Source organism: Varroa jacobsoni, unplaced genomic scaffold (assembly GCF_002532875.2).
Source record: "Varroa jacobsoni isolate VJ856 unplaced genomic scaffold, vjacob_1.0 scaffold_344, whole genome shotgun sequence".
In the NCBI taxonomy this organism is placed as follows: Eukaryota; Metazoa; Arthropoda; class Arachnida; order Mesostigmata; family Varroidae; genus Varroa; species Varroa jacobsoni.
The window spans coordinates 77,601-97,453 of NW_019213246.1; the positions used below are offsets into that span (position 1 = coordinate 77,601).

At 39.2% G+C, this 19,853-nt stretch overlaps 2 protein-coding genes across 12 annotated transcripts; one reads left to right on the plus strand and one right to left on the minus strand.

Moving 5' to 3' along the window:
• Positions 1 to 32: 32 nt before the first annotated feature.
• CkIalpha (Casein kinase Ialpha) lies at positions 33 to 12,805 on the plus strand. 8 transcript variants are annotated; one of them, XM_086967939.1, is made up of 11 exons: positions 33 to 132; positions 3,476 to 3,772; positions 6,362 to 6,468; positions 6,664 to 6,837; positions 7,222 to 7,344; positions 8,739 to 8,858; positions 9,113 to 9,215; positions 9,345 to 9,439; positions 9,614 to 9,734; positions 10,268 to 10,334; positions 10,509 to 12,805. In XM_086967939.1, the coding sequence occupies exons 2-11, from the start codon at positions 3,647 to 3,649 to the stop codon at positions 10,523 to 10,525; spliced, it is 1,053 nt and encodes a 350-aa protein (XP_086824065.1). In that variant the 5' UTR covers positions 33 to 132; positions 3,476 to 3,646; the 3' UTR covers positions 10,526 to 12,805. The 8 variants fall into 8 exon arrangements, with proteins under 8 accessions (XP_086824065.1, XP_086824070.1, XP_086824071.1 ...); XM_086967944.1 differs by lacking the exon at positions 33 to 132 and adding an exon at positions 695 to 824; XM_086967945.1 differs by lacking the exon at positions 33 to 132 and adding an exon at positions 889 to 1,224.
• An 834-nt stretch (positions 12,806 to 13,639) lies between these two features.
• l(3)73Ah (polycomb group ring finger 3-like lethal (3) 73Ah) lies at positions 13,640 to 19,791 on the minus strand. 4 transcript variants are annotated; one of them, XM_022831667.2, is made up of 7 exons: positions 19,406 to 19,791; positions 17,229 to 17,335; positions 16,389 to 16,541; positions 16,108 to 16,208; positions 15,789 to 15,917; positions 14,321 to 14,467; positions 13,640 to 13,976 (listed from the first exon to the last, which is right to left on the minus strand). In XM_022831667.2, the coding sequence occupies exons 2-7, from the start codon at positions 17,332 to 17,334 to the stop codon at positions 13,851 to 13,853; spliced, it is 762 nt and encodes a 253-aa protein (XP_022687402.1). In that variant the 5' UTR covers position 17,335; positions 19,406 to 19,791; the 3' UTR covers positions 13,640 to 13,850. The 4 variants fall into 4 exon arrangements, with proteins under 4 accessions (XP_022687402.1, XP_022687401.1, XP_022687400.1 ...); XM_022831666.2 differs by having other exon boundaries at positions 15,789 to 15,920; positions 17,229 to 17,407; positions 19,406 to 19,785; XM_022831665.2 differs by having other exon boundaries at positions 15,789 to 15,920; positions 17,229 to 17,412; positions 19,406 to 19,785.
• Between the last annotated feature and the right edge of the window lie 62 nt (positions 19,792 to 19,853).

Sequence of the window (19,853 nt, forward strand, 5' to 3'; positions counted from 1 at the left end):
CGTCGCTACTGAAAGACAATAACAACAACAACAACAACAACTACGATAACAACTACGACAATCGAGCAGCCACGACGACCACTCATTATTACCTGGGGCTGTTTATGCTGTGGCCCTGTTCCTGCTCCGCTGGTGAGAAAGAGCTTTAGCTTATAGAAGTTTCATAATGCTAAGTTGTGTAGTTCTGTATTAGGTCTAATCTATCACGTTTCGTTGTTCCGCAACAGTCGAAAAAGTCGGTAACATTAGTCACTGGCTACAAATGAGGGAGCTAACCACCGGACCAAGCAACTATCGACTGCAGGCAGGCAGTCGGGTTACGGCAGTAGTCCGCAGCAGTCCTTTAAGCATTTATCGTCTGTAGCTTTGCTATAATTAGATAGCATCGCTGCTGCTGCTGCTGTTGCTGCTCCTGTCGTACTGTCCTGTTGTTTTTCCGTTTCCGCAGATTCGGATTTTCCGTTACACATTCAGTCGTTCGTTGCTAGCTGATGACGAGCGAAAAGTAAAAACTAATGAACCAGCCAGGCAGCAAGCTACCGAAGCAGCAAACCTTCCTTCCGCCTGTCCTTGGTACCTTTCTCCATTCGTTCGTTTTTCCTCCTACTCAAATCGAAAGGAGAAATAGTGCTACGGTATATAACTACAATTGCTATTAGGAAGTGAGAGGGCGGGGGGGGGTGCTGCTGCGTCTGTTTGTCTGTGCGTGTATGTGAATTGGCAGTGCGGTAAAGGATCAGTGTGGTGTTCTCTGTGCTGAATTACGGATGCTGTTTGCCTGTCTGCCCGTGTGTCGCTGACGGGCAGTGGTTACCCCGGCTTCAGTGAGCAGCTACTAGAATATAGCTACTACAGCTGGAAAACAGTAGTCAGTTCAATAGCAGCAGTAGCAGCAGCAGCAGCAGCAATGGTACATAGGTTACTACCGTGTCGTGCTGCTGCTGTGGGCAATGTGTAATCGTAACGGTAGAAGTAGTAGCAACTGTTATTGTGATAGCGGCCATTATAAGTGTTTTATTTATAAACGATCCGCGTCAGCGTGTGTCGCTGTAGTAAACTGCTTTATCGGGCCTTCGGCCTGTTACTGTCCCTGTGTTAGCAATGATCGTCAAAATGTCCACAAGTGTGCCGCTAGGTTCTGAACATTGAGTAGCACGGATGCACGCATTTCTGAACGCGCTGCGACGTATCATTGCGTGCGTGCTATGCTACATAGGAGAAATAGTGAGGTCTAAGCACGTTTGGCATGAATAGGTTTTTACATTCCAATATTATTATAAGAACGGGACGAACGGATTATCATAACAAGCAAGAGAGTGACAAACATCGACAAGACGAGCAGCAATAAAACTATCATTGGTGACAACGAGGAATTATGTCCAGTATGGTAAATTCGGTTTATTCAGTAACAGCAGCAGCAGCAGCAGCATCAACATGTGTGCAGTAGACAAAGCAAGCGGGCGCATAGAAAATGTGCGAACAGCTCAATGGTTAGGTTCTCACTAAACTGTGTGTTTTGATGAACACTTCGCTGTTTGACTAGCGACATAAGGAAGAACTGCAGTAGTGGCAAGCATACACACAGAAACACACACACGAGAAAATTCGTGTAAATTGTTTGTTTTTCTCATTCACGTATTTGTCTGTTTAGTCGAGTGTTTTGCTGTGATTGTCTTCAGAATTGGATATACGTTTACTCGTCGGTCTATTTTGTCCTTTGATCTCGCGCGTAGTTTGGTATTCAAGAGTGCGTGAGTGCGTTCATGTGTGTAGATTTAAAATGTTGCCGTTGATCAAGTAGTGAAAAGCAAAAACCACAGTGGTAACCTGTTGCCATTATGCTCGGATTTGAATAGCTGTTGCGGTATACGACAACCCGAACTCAATGACAATTTAACAACGAATAAAACAGTTGACTCTATTTGTTGGGCCACATAGAATAGTTGCGGTACGTCTCCTACAACGAGGTCGTTCGACCATTCGTCAGCCGCCGTACGTCAAAGATGGGAAACAACTAGATATATCTGTTTGGTATGAATATATATTGTATATACTAGTTAGATTATTAGAACGACTGTCTGGACAAACAAGCAAACCTTTGAGCGGACGTTTGTTTCCGTTCGTCTGCCTGCTGGCGACCTATCGATCGTTGTGATTGAACGACTAACTAGTGTAGTCAGTGAACGAGACCTAGCATAATACAAATAATGGCATAGCGATTGCAACGACACGGACAGCAGCAGCACCAGAAATAACATAGGGTCCATTATCTCGATCATCATCACCATCATTCCCGTCGTCGGCGGCGGCGGCGCTCGTGTGAGCGCTGCTGCTGCTACTCTTGTTATTGTGTCGACAAGCGACTGCTAGTCGCAGCCGATGTTGCTGTGGCGGCGGCAGCAGCATTAACAGTAGTGACTCTGGTCGTGGTGGCGACTGGTGGTCGGTGGGTGCCGATTGGTGCGATACGTGCATTCTCTAACTGCCACAGTTTGTGTTCTATTGTTGTACCTGTTCCAGGCCACAGGAGTCCGTATTGCAGAGTAAGTATTTAGCCTGCTGCTCTGTAGTTAGTGTCTGCTGTGCATATTGTTCTTTCGATCGGACTCTATTTCCATTCGAACAATAAAGTTAACGTGAAGTGAATGAAGTGCTGTGCTGTGCTGTTGCGATAACCAAATCTATCTGCTGAGACAGTAGAATGTTAAGCCAAAAACAGTGCTGATTTGCCGGTGTAATAACGTCAGAGTGCAATCTAACAGCAGCAGCTGGGATCCGACAGAAAACACCCATAACAGATTCAACACGACAGCATTTGCTCGCTACAAAAACTGCCGCGAAGGTTTTCTATTTTTAATTGACGACAAAAGTCTAGTAGAAAGTAATCGCCTGTGACGTATGCTCAACGAAACAGGACGAAAATACGGTACAACCAATACAAAGAAGGATCAGACAACAACGACAATCGCAACGAGTTTTTAGCATAACATATATGTATGGAATATGAGTTTCTGCTGCTGAGGCCTGTGTTGCCATAATGGGGCCATAATAATGAGAATGTAGTGTGTAATAATGTTGATACTGATTTGGTCATGCTGTCGACGCTGCTGATGCTGTTGTGGTAGCTATAGCTGTGGTAATGGTGGTAGTATTATAGGTGGTCGGTGCTGTGGCTACTGGCTAGTGCTGCTGTTGCTGCTGCTGCTGCTACCATTGTTGTTCCTGCAGCAGCAACCATCGCGTCTATGTTAGTCGATAAGCTCAATTTTGCGGCCGCTAAGAGACCTCGTTTGCCGTTATCATCGACGTCATTGTTGTTGCTGGTGATAGTGTTGGTTATATTTTGATATATCGAGTGATGATCAAAGCTGCCTGGTTCAGTGGTTGAGGGGGATAGCCCTGTTGATCAATAAGCAGTGATAGTATTATTCCTGTTTTATTAACAGCAATTGTAATATCTTCTACTATGCTGCAGCATCCGTGGACAAAAGGGAGCAGGGTAGATCTGTTACACGACATCGTTCCAGGACACCGCCGTGCAAGATCAAGAAGCAATTGTTGTTGCAGTTGTCCTTGTTAATAAAGTAACGGGCAGCTCAGGAAACCACCGACAACACCGAAACAGACAATTCAATATTGCGTTAACATGTCGGCCACTGGTAACTCATCGAGGATTGAGTTTATCGTGGGCGGGAAGTACCGTCTAATCCGCAAAATCGGCAGCGGCTCGTTCGGCGATATCTACCTCGGACTAAACATCACCAATGGCGAGGTACGTATTATGACAAAATTGTAGACGAAGCAGACCATCATATTTATGGTAGCAGGACAAAGATGGCTACGACGTCGTACGCAGATACGTAACATAGTATAACCTATGCTGAATATCAAATGCTCAATATATATATCAAGTGGTGTTAGGTGTTCACTCACCTACCATTTGTGGACATCGGCGCTTTCGAACGCTGGCTTCAATGCTAAATTAATCATATAGAAGTACATGTTGTCAGGTATGTTTCCATTAGATTTGTGACGCCTCCTATGTCCATAATTTGCCGCGAATAACCGTCTTATTACAGACACAGTAGCGCCTATTGTTTCAGTATATTCCTTTATTATTTAAAGTAACCTTTTAATTGTGACCGGGCCTCAAGCGGTATTTTCGAAGTGTAAACTCTCTTTATCCACAGCAATTTGCCAAGTGGCGCTCGAATACGGCACGTAGAGTCCCAATGGATTTACATTTTGAGCTTTTAACAGGCCAAAGGAGCTGAAAATGAAAAAGTTCAAAACGGAGAAGATAAAAAAAGTACAAATAGGTTCATAAAGACTGTGTTGGAGCTTATCAGGGTGACCGAATTAGCAACTGATATTTTCCTCTTTTAAGAAAGCTCTTAATTTTTGTAGCGAAAACCCAAATGTATAAAACATGGAGCCGTATTGGGAATCTTTTGTTTGCCTTGTTGAAGTTTTCCTCCTATTTTTCGGAATCCAAGTTAAACCGGCATTAACGTAGACCGTCAATTTCGGTCAAAAAAGGAAAGTCATCGGGGTTTTGTCCAGTACAAACGAATCAGCTGAGTTTATAATTTCCGAAAACGACTCGCTGTTGCCATGATGAACTTGTCTTCTTCTAGAATAAAGTGGCCTTCGTCTGGTAGCAAGAGTAAGAGATAAACACAGCAAGAGTAGGAGAAAAACATATGCCCGTTACCACAAATAACCCGCCAAAGTCTACCGAATTTAAACTCACCATCCTGTATATACATATATGAAGGTTTCAAGTTGATCATACTTGTCATAGAGTACAATTACGTCGAAGCAGTCGAAATTATGAGTGGCTGTGACTCTTCGACAACACAGCATTTTATCACTATTTAATTACATAACCCTTTCCTATAGTACGCTTAGAATTGGCTATATATCTATGCGAAGTATGCTTCAACCCGTAAATTAAGTAATAAACTCAAATGATTCAGGAAATCATGTAACACGAACTTAACGACTTAGAATCCACCAAATAAGATGTAATAAATCGTAGTTAACGATTATTAATTGTAAATGGTATATTTCGTTGACTTGAGTTCTGTTTAACAAGACTTCATTGATTTGAAAAAGGAGTTACCTTGATGCTGTACATGTACTGGCCATGCTGTTACTACGAACATTGTCAATGCCTAGACAGGAGAGCTCGTTTTTGAGGGGAAGTTGGTACGAGTTATTAATATGATGCTTAGAGTAATCAGGATACAAAAAGCCTAATCTCTGTATTCAATTGCGTATAACTACGGGTCCACGTGTTTTACTTCTGTGAATTGAGGAATTGCCGGGTGTAATATATTGCATGTTATACATCATAAAGGTCAATATATGTATTAGCTGCCGTAGAGTCTTTAAAAAAGACACGTGCTGGTTTATGGAATGTCGACCTTTGCACTCGATAATACTTGCATTTCTGTTGGTTTCTCGAAGCTGCCATTCGGAGGTAGCGACTATAACCGTAAGATCACAGACCCACCTAACAAGACTAGGGTAAAGCGTATTCGCGGCCTTTGCGTGCCCACATTCGCCTTCACGGATCGATGTAAATTGGGAGTATAGATCGTGTTGAGTTGTATGTAGAGATCAAGGCAGTCAGTTATCTTAAAAATAATATTGATTTGTAATACATCATCGAGAGAAAACGCAAGAAACCTTCATTTAGACGGCGAGCTGGTATATTACCTCTATACGTCTGATCGACCCACTAGAATCCTCTTGACCTAATATAACGATCTTATTTCACATTTACCTTACTTTAACGTCATTTCAGAAAGAGCACAAAAATATTGTTTTTCTTTGGAACTAATAAACCTATGGTACCTGTCGTATCCAAAAGTCTCAGTTAACGTGCAAATATAGTGAACATAAAAAATAAAGGAATCAATCGCTAATGTGCAAAGTCAATTTTCTGTTAACGTTTGGTAGGAGATATTACATTTGCTTTTAATAGGTATTTGCTTGCATGCTCTCGTATATACTGTTATATTAATAGTACTGTAAGAAGCCATCTTTCAAAAGGTCTGTGAAGCCGGTGACTCTGAAAGGCGACCAGGACAAAACCATAACATTATGCGAATGGGTCACGCGACAGAATCACCACGTTGAATCTAAACATACAATAAAACCTGAAATGCCTGAATCGCGCAAAGGTTTTATGCAATATTTTTATAAGACGTACTTGGGACTTCTCTTTTCACTTAAAAAATATTTTTGACTTTGTCGACATAAGCTTTAGCTATATAAGTTATATATAATATATAAGCATGTACTCAGTGACTGGAAACAATTTAAACATACCGATCTATTTTTTATTTTCTAGGAGGTTGCAGTTAAACTTGAATCCGTAAAGGCTCGACATCCCCAACTATTGTATGAATCGAAGTTGTACAAACTTCTTCAGGGAGGCATCGGCATTCCTCACATTCGGTAAGTATTCTTATTCAAGTTTTTGTTGCTAACTCTCATGTTAGATGTTGATGCTCCGCTGGACATGTACGGTTGCATAATTGCAATGAGGTGTACAAAAAGTATCGTGTCGGCGCAGCTTGCCACTCATCGCCTTTTCGAAGATATACTAACATTGTGTTACGACACGCTGGTTTTCTTTCTTCGCCTGTTTAGCTGGTATGGAACAGAACGAGAATACAATTTATTGGTTATGGACCTTCTCGGCCCCAGCCTCGAAGATCTCTTCAACTTCTGCTCTCGTCGATTCACTATGAAAACAGTTCTTATGCTGGCGGACCAAATGATCGGACGAATCGAGTTCGTACACTCGAAAAACTTCATACACAGGTACAACCACTGTAACTTTTTTTTATATATTCATTAACCTGTGTGCATTGCATTTTTTTAGTAGTTAATAAACGTGATTTTTCTATCTTCGATATTGGTAAGTAAGCGGTCAATGCTCGTTTAGTTTTTTGCATATTTGCAGTTTTTATGTTTCGCATTCCGTACCGCCGTTAGACATTTTATCAGATGGCTAATTAGCAGCATGAAGCGAAGCGTGTATCTATGCACGGGTTCGAACCTAGATCACAACGTATTCCCAAAGTCAGCAGGCAAACACGTTGCCCATCACGGGGCACATATATAGCGTGGGAAAACGTATGTAGCCTGTAATCAATAACAGTAGTCATCGTGTTAAACTTTTGTTCCTTTGTTATTTTCTTGCAGGGATATTAAACCAGACAACTTCCTGATGGGCATCGGGCGCCACTGCAACAAGCTCTTCCTTATAGATTTTGGTCTCTCTAAAAAGTACCGGGACAACCGGACCCGACAGCATATCCCCTACAGGTATAGTATAATTGTGATTTCGTTTAAACGTTAAAGATTTTATTACACGTGTTAGCTATTCATTCGCATTGCACTTACATGCGTCTTATATTGTATAAAGTGATGCCATTGTTTCACCAATTGACAGATTGTATAACCATTTTGTGGCTGAAAAACGATGTAAAACGCAGTACACGCATGTACAGACAACTATTCCCAGGTGTTCATTCAGGTTCTGTGAAGTGGTAGACCCTGATAATCGATTTAAATGCGGCTGCAAATGAAACTGTCTTTTTAGATGATTCATTTCACTGGCTTTGTTTCGAACCGAATTAGTCAATATAATTGGGTTAACAAAAGAAAGTTGAGCTCGTCTGTTTGACACATGACGCGTTCCGATCCACTAGATACATATATTCTGAGCCTTAATTTGTGTGTCTTTGTTCTCTGTTAGGCCTCAATCATAGAAGGTATTACCTTTACCCGGTACTATAAAGATGTATATAGCATGGTCTTTTGCCATTTGTGAGGCGCCTGGGCAACAATTCTGGTTTCAAATAGTCGGAATTCAATTTTTTACACTCTAAAGCCTGTGGGTGAGACCAACGCTGTTATAGAGAAAAATAACCGTGCAGTTCCGTTGAATCACAAATCTTTCAACTGAGATGTTTTATTTGGTCAACTGAACGTTCTACTACAGCTGATGAGATTCCAGAAGTTTTAAAGGATTCCTTTTATATACTGATTGTATTCAAAGGAACCTTCTTTTGTAAATACATTGTTCTGTGCAAGATTCGCGTGCTTGCCATAAATCAGCGCATAATGTTGAGATCGGAGTAGATCTGCTTCTAACTTCTAGTATGGGTTTGACTCTTTGCTATAAAAAATTAGATGTAGTGTCATAGTTATTTAACTCACGGAAAACCCACTTCTTTGTTTCAATCTTTTCCATAGAGCACAGACTATTCAAGCGTGTTTCTGAGTTATTCCCAACGGGTCAGTAAGTAGGAGCTTTAATAATATTCACATCCAGACCGTGAATAATCATCCAAAAATTTTTACGAAGTTTAGTAAAGCGTTCTTTAACAGTTTCTACGTACACTAAATTATCATTTAGCGTTGAACAGAAACATTTCATCGCCTGAGTGCTATTTGATAAATAAACAATATGCAGTGCCTTCGGAATGCTTTCGAAACTCCATTAAATGCTTAGTTTGTTTTTACAGCTACGTGTAAACAACAAACCACACAAATGTTCCAGAACACTTAGTGCAATATCACAGCAAGCATCTGTGTTCTAAAGACGCAGATGTTCAAGGAGCAACGTTTACCTTGAAAATTAACTTGTAAATCTTCTATACGAATGCTCGCCTCTATTTGCTTTTATCGTAAACGTATTCAAACGGTTGTTACAGAGAGGACAAGAATCTAACGGGCACTGCGCGCTACGCCTCGATCAACGCCCATCTGGGAATCGAGCAAAGTCGGAGAGATGACATGGAGTCACTCGGCTACGTGCTCATGTACTTCAACAGGTAACGGTCAACCAGTTGTTCCTTAATTAACTCTCCTTAATTAACTCTGACCTTGTTTCCTGCTTTGTCTTCTTTAAACTGATTGCACTCTTAATTGTCCAATGTAAATATTTGGTACGATGTTGTCCTTTACGGAGTTTAATTTTCGTGGATACCAAATGCACAATTTTTCAAACTCGTACATTATTATCGTTAACAGAGAATCTGTAAAAACATATGAACACTAACTGAACGGATGCATTTCATTGTTGCAGAGGTTCGCTGCCATGGCAAGGCCTGAAAGCAGCAACCAAGAAACAAAAGTACGAAAAGATCTCCGAAAAAAAGATGGGCACTCCCATTGAGTTCCTCACAAAAGTAAGCCAGCGATTTTGCGGAAATGTGTCCCCTAAATTATATTATTTTAGCCTAGTCAATAAAATGAGAAAATAAACTGGTTTTATTGCATATTCCTAACGAAAAGCGTGCGTTGCTTTATGTAAATAGGGTTACCCGGCGGAGTTCGCGATGTACCTGAACTATTGCCGAGGGCTACGTTTTGAGGAGGCCCCCGACTATATGTACCTCAGGCAGCTCTTCAGGTAAGTTCCACTGATACGTATAATGAAGGCGCCAGGTCACAAAATCCAATTCATACTTTTGAGGTACATTTGGGATATGCAAATTGATTTGAAAAATTAATGAACACATCGAAAAAAGCTGCTTCTAACTGTACTGTAATTCTTCCATTGACGGTGGCTGATGATATATCGCAGGATCCTATTCCGTACATTGAATCACCAATACGATTATACGTTCGACTGGACGATGCTGAAGCAGAAAACAGGCAACGGAGCAGCGGTAGGAACCTCGAATTCGAATCAAGCCACCGGACAGGTAGCAGCTATCAACACAATCCCCACCGCCACCGCCATGAATCACTAATCGATTAGACGTGGCCTGATTTCAAAAAACATTGCAACTAATGGACTATTTCATAAACATAATATCGTACAGTGGATTACTCCCAAACAGCACAAAACGCAAGAATGGCTTATTTTTGGCTTGAGTAGGTCATCTGACCCTTTTAGTATTTAGTTAATCTCTATGAACGGACGAGCAAGTGGCTCACGACGCTTTTAAAATTTTGTTATAGAGCCTAAATAGTAGGCAAATGCTGTTTCCTGCTGTATCTGATAAATAGGACTTATGCAGTTTTGTTTGTCTACATCGTCAAGCAAACGAAATTCAATTAAGCTGAATTTATAACCTGGCTTAATTTGTATTCAGAAATATTTGTTCAAAAACCAAAAATGGAGGGGACTAGATGTAAATGTAAAATAAGCATTCTATTGCGTGCACACGGATAGAAGGCTACTGCACAAATTATAGAATTCATAATGCAATTATCATTCCTTCCATGCATTTAGGTACCATCGTCGTCTCAAACGGGTCAAAACGCCCAAGCGGGCACCAGCGCGGCCGTTGCCAACACTGGTTTGTGTTACGTTGAATTTCTAGGCTTTTTTCTCTACTTTCTTAGATTGTTTTTATGGTGATGGTAATGATCATAATGATCGTAATGGTTTTGTAATGGTCATATACTTACGCTACATCGAAATGGTAGCTTTATTAACACGTTGTACTGCATTGCCTTTTTTATTCGAATAGACCTCGCCAAGAATTAGACGATGCGTAGGGCAGGTGATTGGCTTACGATGGCCATCGACTCGACGCGGCAAGGGAACGAATCAAATTTTAAACTGTGCGCCCGACTAGGCACACGTTAGCAACTATTGACCATCTATCAACAACTCATCACACAACAGCTGACCATCTACAGCGGCAGCAGTAGCAGCGGTATCTGTCAAGAGAAATGACGTCCATTCTCTCCTGTTTTTGTCTCCTTTAACGGGCGTCTACGGGAAGTGTACTTATGAGTATCGATCGGCCGATCTACTACGGGTTGAAATAAATGTATATTGCCTTAGATCACCAATGTGGAAGGATGGAGAGGTAAAGTCGGAACGTAATACTCGGAAGAGAGTGACAAAAGTGTTAATGATTATTTTTATTTAGTAGCCTACAAGTTATGTACATCTGTCCTATTTTCCTTACCTGCTACATCCTTTTCCCCTTAGCTTCTTTCGATAAAGAAAGTCCAAAACGAGGTAGATAGAAATAGCGTTGTTGCATGACGATTCATAATGGACTAACTGGATGGCTGATTATAAGGACAAACTATTCGTGTTTATCCTTCTCCGAACTGTTATTCGATGACCTGCGCCAAGCTACCGAAGAAAATAATGACGCGCCGATGGCATGTAGATGGTGTCGAACTGTTGATGGCGTCTGTATAATGGAAAAAGAAGCATGTGGCAGCCGACAAAATGAGTTGGTTAAAACAATGCAATGGCGATGGAGCAGTTGGCGAAAGTCATAACAACGATGATGATGGAAATAAGGAACGAAAATACTTGCTGATGATAGAAGACGTTTTTTGTGTTTTAGTGAATAATAATTAAAATGGATAGGGTGCGATGAGGGGTGATACGTATAAGAGATACGGGCTTGTAGGAGTGAAAGACAGATAAACAAAGCAAAGAGAAGAAGTGAAGCAGAAACTGATAGATAAAAAGGAGGCAGTATATAGGAGGGAGTTAGAACGACAAAAAAAGATCCCAACGAGCGACTGGCTGACACTAACAATTAAGGGTTAAAAGTCAGCGCTACCTGGCAGGGCCAGATGGATACAAAAATGCTTGACTCACAAATACAATACAATTACTTCTATTGCTATAATCACTACCGCTACCACGACGACTAAACATCACAATCACAATGACGATATGTTGATCATGGTTCGAGAGTATTGTTGGGAGGTGCGAGTGGCAGGTGCTTGTTACATAAGAACACTCATTGAAATACAGACATAACTACACTGATTTAGACCGAGAAGAGGAAATGCAGATGGCCAGCCAAAGCACACGAGCGTTCCAACAAACACAACAGACAACACACAGAATTCATAAACATATAAAGAACAGGACCTGTAAGCAACAGTAAAACCGATACATAAGGAAAACGACCGGCGGGCATGCGTTGGAATATACGTAGGTAGGCCGTGAAGTGGGTTGTGTGATGTGGGCGGGGTGTGAAAAAAGCAGAATGGGTGGTAGTTGTGGTTTTGAGTAGTATCTATCTACTACACAATAATAAATAATATGTAGACAAGGACCTCCGGTGAAGTGATGAAGGTGAGGTGAAATAAGGTAGTGGGCTGACCTGACAGTGGGAAGGTAGATAGATACAAAAGGTCGTATGTTAGTAGGGAAATCGACATGCAGAAAAACAAATTGATGCGAGAAAATCATCATAATGCAGATGATGACGTGGTGGTGGTGTTTATTTTAATTATTAATTACTGCGATACTAATACGGAGAGATTGTAGTGAAGTGGTGATTGATTGACTGGCAACGATTTGTGGAGAAGAGTAACATCAGTATCAGAACCAGCGGCCATTATAATTAAATGGAAGGAAAAAAAGCAACAATAGTAATATGATGGCGATGTAGTGTGAGCACAAGAAATCGGCGGGTGAGGTGTTATATATAAAGAATCAACGAAAAAACGCAACCCTGTGGTCAAATATCTAAAGAGAAGCAGTTAGGGAGCATATTTAACTCGTGTATACTCGTGGCCGTTATGATAAGAACAATAGTAATACTTAATAATAGAGATGTCAATATGAGGAGAAGATAACAAACAGAAGAAAAAGTACTGCTACTGCAAACAGTAATAGGGAAAAACGGCGGTGGCCTGGACAGCCGGAGCAGAAGCGGTGACTGGCCTGGTTATACTGATGATAATTATGAATAAAAACACTCGATGATCACAATAGTCGATGGCAGGCGGTGGTGACAATTATGATGAACGCGCTCATGGCTATTGTACGGTGACAAAGACATTAACTGAGTGCTTATTTTACATGTATATATGTAGGTAAATAAATACTACTTAGTGGTGCTAGTGCAGGTTTAAATATAGTCTATCCGTATATAGATACGTATTACAAAAAAGCACTAGGTATTTTTCGCGCATATACAAAATAGTACAATCTATAAACCTAGGATATTTTTAAATATGTCTATTCCATAATATTCACTATACTAAGTAGAACCCATTGAGCTTCCAGCGTTCTGAAGTTTAACATTCTATAAATATATTTATAAAATAGCTTATAACTATTATTATTTTATAAATATATTTACAGAATGTTAAAAATAAAAAAAAACTTAAAGCGAAATCCATGCATTAAACTCATTGCTGCACGCTGCGCTCAGAAGTTGAATTACCTAAGTAGCTCATAAATTCATTCTACAAGCAAACCTACGTCTCTATCATGACTGGCCAGATAGTAACTTCTGTTTACTGAAGATAAACAACATCAACAAGGCTGTGATGTAGCGGGGTGCTATAAGCTCTATGAACTATCAATAGAAGGGAACCAAATTCCCATTTTAAACTCTTAGTATCATGAGTAGACAGTCCACTGAAAACCAGTTGTGCATATCGTTGTCGCATTCCCTCAGTTTCTCTCGAGTTCCATTAAATAATACGACAAAAAGCATTGGATTGAAAGGGCTTACCGTATATGCGTACATCACGCTATGTGCGTATACTAAACCTTGAAACAAAGAAATCCTTTTTGAAACTATTCGCCAGTTATTTCTGGTAAACATTGTAATGTTTCGTGAGTTACATTTTTGACAGTGACTCAGGAATCACACATTCACTCGTGTAACTTGAACGACACGTTTATACGTCGTATGGTGGAGTTTACAAGGCAACTCGTTTCTTTATTAAACAAGTTATACAAAAACATCATTAGTTGTCATTTGTTTATGTATATACATAATTCTTACAAGGTGTTGACCTAATTTTAGTCATCCACTGGCAATAAATTCTAATTTTTAGTTATAAGATGTAGTAGCTGTTACGCAAGAAAGTTATTACAATTCCATTTTAGGCCGATAATGGAGACGTAAAGGGGGCTCCTTGAACCGCCATCGCGTGACGCAAACGAATTTCAGAGTATGGTCTTTGCCTAACAGTTCACGATTGCAGAGGATTTCCACCTAAAATTCGCAATACATACAAATGTAATCTAATAGGTATCTCATATATATATATATAGTTTCCTGGGTTATGACCGGTGGCGTCTTCGATTATGCGTGACTAACTACTTTGTCTTTTGCAATGAGTAATTAGTAGAAAAAAACTTCTGACTACCTATATATTTCTTTCGATATCCTAAGAGTATCGTGCGTTTTCCAAGCTTCGCTACTAGTAACTGTACTTGTTATTTTTTCGCAGTTAATACTTGAATGATACGTGAACTCCTACTAACGTCACTCAGAGCATGGCTCAGATTTCTAGCGGATATCTGTCAGTGCATTTTGATATAGGAATTCCAACTTACCTCATTATATTTTGATGTAGTGTTAAAGATTTTCTTCGCTAGATACTTTTTAAGGTGCGTTACTGTCGCCTGGGTTGATACACGGATAAAGGCTCTTTCCAGCGATCTTAGTGATAAAGGAGCATCGGACTCGAGTAAAAGGTTTACCTAATGCGGAACGAATGCATGTTAATAACCGTTGCTACCAGTTTGTGTGTTCTAATGCTGAAATTCTTATCTTTTAATTGCCACAGTTGTTCTAGCAACAATTTATGTTGAAACAAATCATTACATTAAAATTCGACACTAAGCTTCTAGGTGCACTGAATCTATCACGCTGCAGAAGTGTGTAGTATTTTTTGATGCATGACATACGGTTTAGTGAGTTGTAGGCAATCGAGTTTCATTTAGCGAAAGTTTTTTTTCCTGACAGATTTGCATCGTGCCTCACTTAGATCTTGCGCTACAGATGTTTTCATCCTGGCATTAAAAACCAAAATCCAGGTTTTCGATTACGGTTGTTAAACGCATTTTCAAAAGAGTGCGGAAATAGGTAAGTATGGTGGGTGTGCTAAAGATCCTTTTTGTAGCTTTGCAATAAGAACTCTCACGATGTGTGCAGAAAGCATGGTCGTGAAGTATAACGCGTATCTAGGAAGCTGGGTTGCTTCTCACTCAGAACATCTGTCATTTTCTCCAGCTACGCAAAGCGAATTCTAGCTTTAGTGGCCTACCTAACTTATAGTTGGCGCTTTTTTTGTTTCGGATGGGCCTAGACAGGCTCATTGGTCTGTTTACCGGTAGCGTTGCTTCGCTTGGTCATTTTGGTGAATACAGGTGGCACTTCGTTAACAAAATATCACGCTGACACTGGTTCCGCAGCAGTAAAAAGCAAACCGACAAACACACCGTTCTTGCTCATCGCTTACTTAACAAGCAACTTACTTTCCATTTTTGCCCATTGAGTGCAAATGATTTCTCGCCGTAAAATCCGATATACCCAATTCTCAAACTGCGACAGCAACGCAACAAGGGTCATCAACCATTGATTTCACTTGATACTTGCAATAATGTAAAAATCTTCAAAGTCAATATTTTCTGAAGCAAATTTCCGTTTGTAAATAGAAATAGCTGTGTCCCCAAATGCAACGTGGATTGCATTAAAAGATGTTTGTCGTAACGTGTTCGAATTTAATCTCAAGGAAAAGAATCCTGCGAATTTATTTACGAAACAGCAGTGATAAAGAACTGTAAACAGAGTTTTTTGGACAGCAGATGTTGCTACAGACAGCCCAGTCACCCCAAGAATTATAGAGGTAAAAACTGTGAAAAAAACCTCCTGAGGTATTTATAGTCGATAAAAACTAACTTCATAATTCGATTATTTAACCTTACTCATTTGAGACCCATGAGTAACTTTTTAGAAAACACATGCCGCATTCCGGGGCCCTAACCCTCTCCCCCTTTTTCGGCTTGTTCATTTCTGTACCTGTTCATCCATTCTGTGGCAGTCACCGTGATTAGCGGCTTGATTTTCCTCATCAGCACCAGCACCATCTCGTGCACATCCAGCTGCAGAGCTGCCGGAAGCAGATGCGCTTCCACTTTCTGGTTTTTCCTTCTGAGATAACAAGATAGAAACACGTATCGTAAGTATATAAAAAAAATGCCTGTATTTATTGCCGTCGAAATAAGGAATATTTTTAACAGAAAACCTCGTTTCATTCGGCGGCTGATGTCGTTATACTAACTGTGGAATTAATATCATGATGAAATACAAATATAATTTCCCTTAGAAAGTTACTTACAGCTTGCACATCCTTGAGCAGGGCTTGAAGGTTTGGTGGCAAGGTTCGAGGGAATGCTAGACCCTTGTTCTCGTAAAATTCCCACTCACGTTTTAGCTCCTCTGGAATAGTTGTAATCACTTAGTTGGATATCTGAAGCTCTACAAGGAAATATTTCCAAACATGTCACTCATTATCTATTGAAAATATATTAGACCTGATCTGTTTTTTTTTCTATCAGAATAAAACGAAAGTTAAACCTGTCACAAAGGAGTTTCAGACAAGCCGCATCGTTAACTTACTTTTCTGTAGTTCGGGTACCAGCCTATAAACGACGTCCTGCATTGTTCTGTCATACGCTATGTAGTTTAAAGGATGACTTTGATGAATAAGGGTCTCACATTGTGGGCATGTGTTGCGTTCCTCGAGATGCTTTACTAAGCAACTTTTGCAGACTATAACATCGGTAATGGGAAATATGGTACAGTTGATTAAATGGCACGTACACGATATAACAACAAACTTGTTTTAAGTTCGTAAGAATTCAAAAGTGTAAAACAAAGTCAAAAACAAAAGCAAATCTTTAAAAAAAATAATAACAAGTTGTTTTTACCGGACACACATTTGGCTTATGTTTATACAGCGAGCAATCTGCGATATATCTAAGCTAGATATGCCATTTTTAGTATCTGATATCTTATAGGAAATCTTAAAAACCGTTTGGTATAAAGTAACTTGTCCCCGTCATAGCATAATGGGTAACGTATTTGTTTACTAATCTTGTACCTAGATTTGCATTTCGTCTCGTGCTGAAGCCAGCCGTCTGATGAAATACCGGATGGCGATAACGGACGAAACTCAAAACATAGATATATAAAGTAGCTTAGTAATATGAGTAGGCATTTAGTTCAGAAAACCGATTAAGAACATCAAGTGAGAAACTTTGAAATGAAACATTATGAAAACTACAATACAATGAAACTAGCTGTATGCTCTTCTTATAATGCATAGCTTCCATGCGATGTTGATTAAGTTGTCTATGCTTTGCACCTGTAAAAGTTTATCGTTGATTTATTAAACCCCATGATATACCAGGGCAACAAGATTTGCACTGGTCTAAACATAGACAGAAAGTGACTTACAGGTATGTAGGCATTCTGTAACTGTTGTCGCTTCGATGAGGTATCCTCGACAGATGCGGCAAGACAAGTAAGCCGTAAGGGAACGCAAAGCGATACGGCGTTCCATTCTAATGACACAAGCAATAAATCAGTGAAGCAACAGATCCCTGTAAATCTAGAATATAATCGTCCACTCCCACCTTTGCTATTCACGCACACATAAATCAGAAAACTTTTATGTAAGAATTTATATACAATTGAAGCACTAATCTTTTGAATAAAGTGCTTATGCGCTTTCGCAAATTCAAAACGTGTACTACAGAAAAAAATCGGGAAAAAAGTGTTAAATAATAGTATAGAGCATATCACAGTGAGCCAAGCCTATCTGGAAAAAAAATTGCCTCTTTATTCGTTTAATAGAAATATTTTTTTTTTTTATTGTCTTGAATGTTTTAACAGTTCCAAAGATAGAAGGTTGTAAAAAAGATAATTTAGGTAAGCCTATACAACTAGTTATGTTATAAGTGTATACATATATCTTTAAATGATATAGAATGTTAAATTTTACCGAAAAAAAAACAGAAAAGTTGCCAACCTATTGTTTAACTAAAGCTATTGAAAGAATTTGTTGATTTATGCAGAGACTATTAAAAATATCATGTAAAAAGTTTTGTAGGTGCTTTCGATTTGATAGCCAGAAGGTGTTTAAATAACGATGGGATATTTTATCGGCCAGTAAGACTGGAGCGCTCTAATTTCTAAAATTAAAAGTGAAAATTGGTTAAGCCTGATGTCATACAGTTCGTTGGCGATTTAATAGAGTTGTACTCAATTTGGCTGGAAGGTCGTGAAGATACAAGATGAGAATCATTATCGATCGCTCTATTATTCAGGCGTTTTTCTTCCAGCTAACAAATTCTCTGATTTGTTTGCTATGCGTCTTTTGCAGCAGGAAGTTTTCAATTGGTCGAAGTGGTTAATGCACGACAGCTGAAGTGACTCGGGAGATGCATTTTAAATTAGCATAAACGTCGATCACAAAAAGAGGTAGAGTAACGCTTCGGGTCAGTTTACTAGCGTTTTTTCTTGAAAGGAGACCAGAGTGTATTTATTTTAAATGCATTAATTTCTAACGAATCTTAATTATGTTTCATTATTATTATTATGACGCAAAATAAAAAAAACTAAACTACAATCACATATCATACTAATCGCTTCATTCTTTGAACTAGCATCGCTTGAGACAGTTTACACAGTCGTCAAATTATCAATCAAACTCTTTAGTTTATTGTGCAGTTCAATGGTACTTTCTGATTCTGTGGGTAATTCTGGTTATAATAATGGCAACTACTCTACTTTGGATTTCAGTTCTTAATGCGAGATAGTCCAAACAAAGGACAGCTAACGATATTTTTGGAAAACTGTTTTTTTGGTCAGAACTTCTACATATTAATGATCAATCATGAAGACTATTCCAATGTATTTGTAGAAAGGTCGATACGAATCACTTGCATAAATACAGATAGATAATATACATCTCTGTGTATTGACTGTATATAGACAGACAAATCTATCTGTTCAAATAAGCAGTATAACTATTATTATACACTTTTACCTTTTTTTATTATATATAAAAATGCAAGTAATAATGCGAATATCAGCAATACAGAATATGTTTAAAAAAGTGCGTACATAACCAAAAAACAAAGATGAGGCTATTGGATTGATTTAACAATTCATCATTTAAGAATAACTTTTCCCTGTTCAGTGTAAGCTACTACACAGTCGTGTATATGTAATGAGGTGGCAGGGTTCTATTTCATGTTCATGGATAACCTAGGCGATAGAAGTAAGTGTGAAGAATGCGTAACAAAGTTTCAGCGCAAAATTGCTGCTCAGAATTTAGTTTTAGGAATCAGTGATTAAAATAGCTATATTAACTTTCTATGTACATATAACAATTACATACTTTGCTCTAAAACAAGCATGTCAAATATATTTTATTTGATTTTACAAAAAAATAACATGATTTTAAGTATTTAGATTGGATACGTCGCTGTTGTTTCAGCCATGACCAATAATAAAGCTGAAAAGATTTTTACTTTAGTATGCCAGAATACTGAGTAAGCCAAAAAATCATATTGGAGTGCATCGATATTTGAATTAATTTTTGTGTATTAATCTTCGTAAGCTCGTACCTGTTTGTTAAATGGTTTGGTGGATGTATGCTGGTCCTTTGGGCAGTACAATTTATCACTGTATATTACTTTAGATGAAGACGATCTTCCCAGATAAACAATTCCTGCTTGGCTTATAAATCTGATGGATTCTCCTCAAACGATATGTGTCCGAATCAGTAAAACACGTTAAAGTCTATTTATTGAAGACCGACCTGACAGATTAGTGGTAGTAATATTTTGTTTATGAAACCGAGAACACATAGCTGATACAGCGACGGTGACATATAATATAGCAGTTATTGGACAACTGGGATCCATATCTTGTGACCGATCATCTACCGGGATGATTGAAACAACAGTGAGCACAAGCCGATCTTTAATCACGTACTGTCAGCGGCTTTATCGAAGCAGTAGAATAAGCACAGACTCGAAACCACACAGAAACCATCCAAAACAAACCAATGTC

What these genes read in the sequence shown, in the direction of transcription:
- CkIalpha (XM_086967939.1), top strand. Translation starts at nt 3,647, where the DNA reads ATGTCGGCCACTGGTAACTCATCGAGGATTGAGTTTATCGTGGGCGGG. An exon ending in TACCTCAGGCAGCTCTTCAG is followed by an intron (nt 9,440 to 9,613) that starts GTAAGTTCCACT and finishes GATATATCGCAG; the next exon opens with GATCCTATTCCGTACATTGA. An exon ending in CGAATCAAGCCACCGGACAG is followed by an intron (nt 9,735 to 10,267) that starts GTAGCAGCTATC and finishes CCATGCATTTAG; the next exon opens with GTACCATCGTCGTCTCAAAC.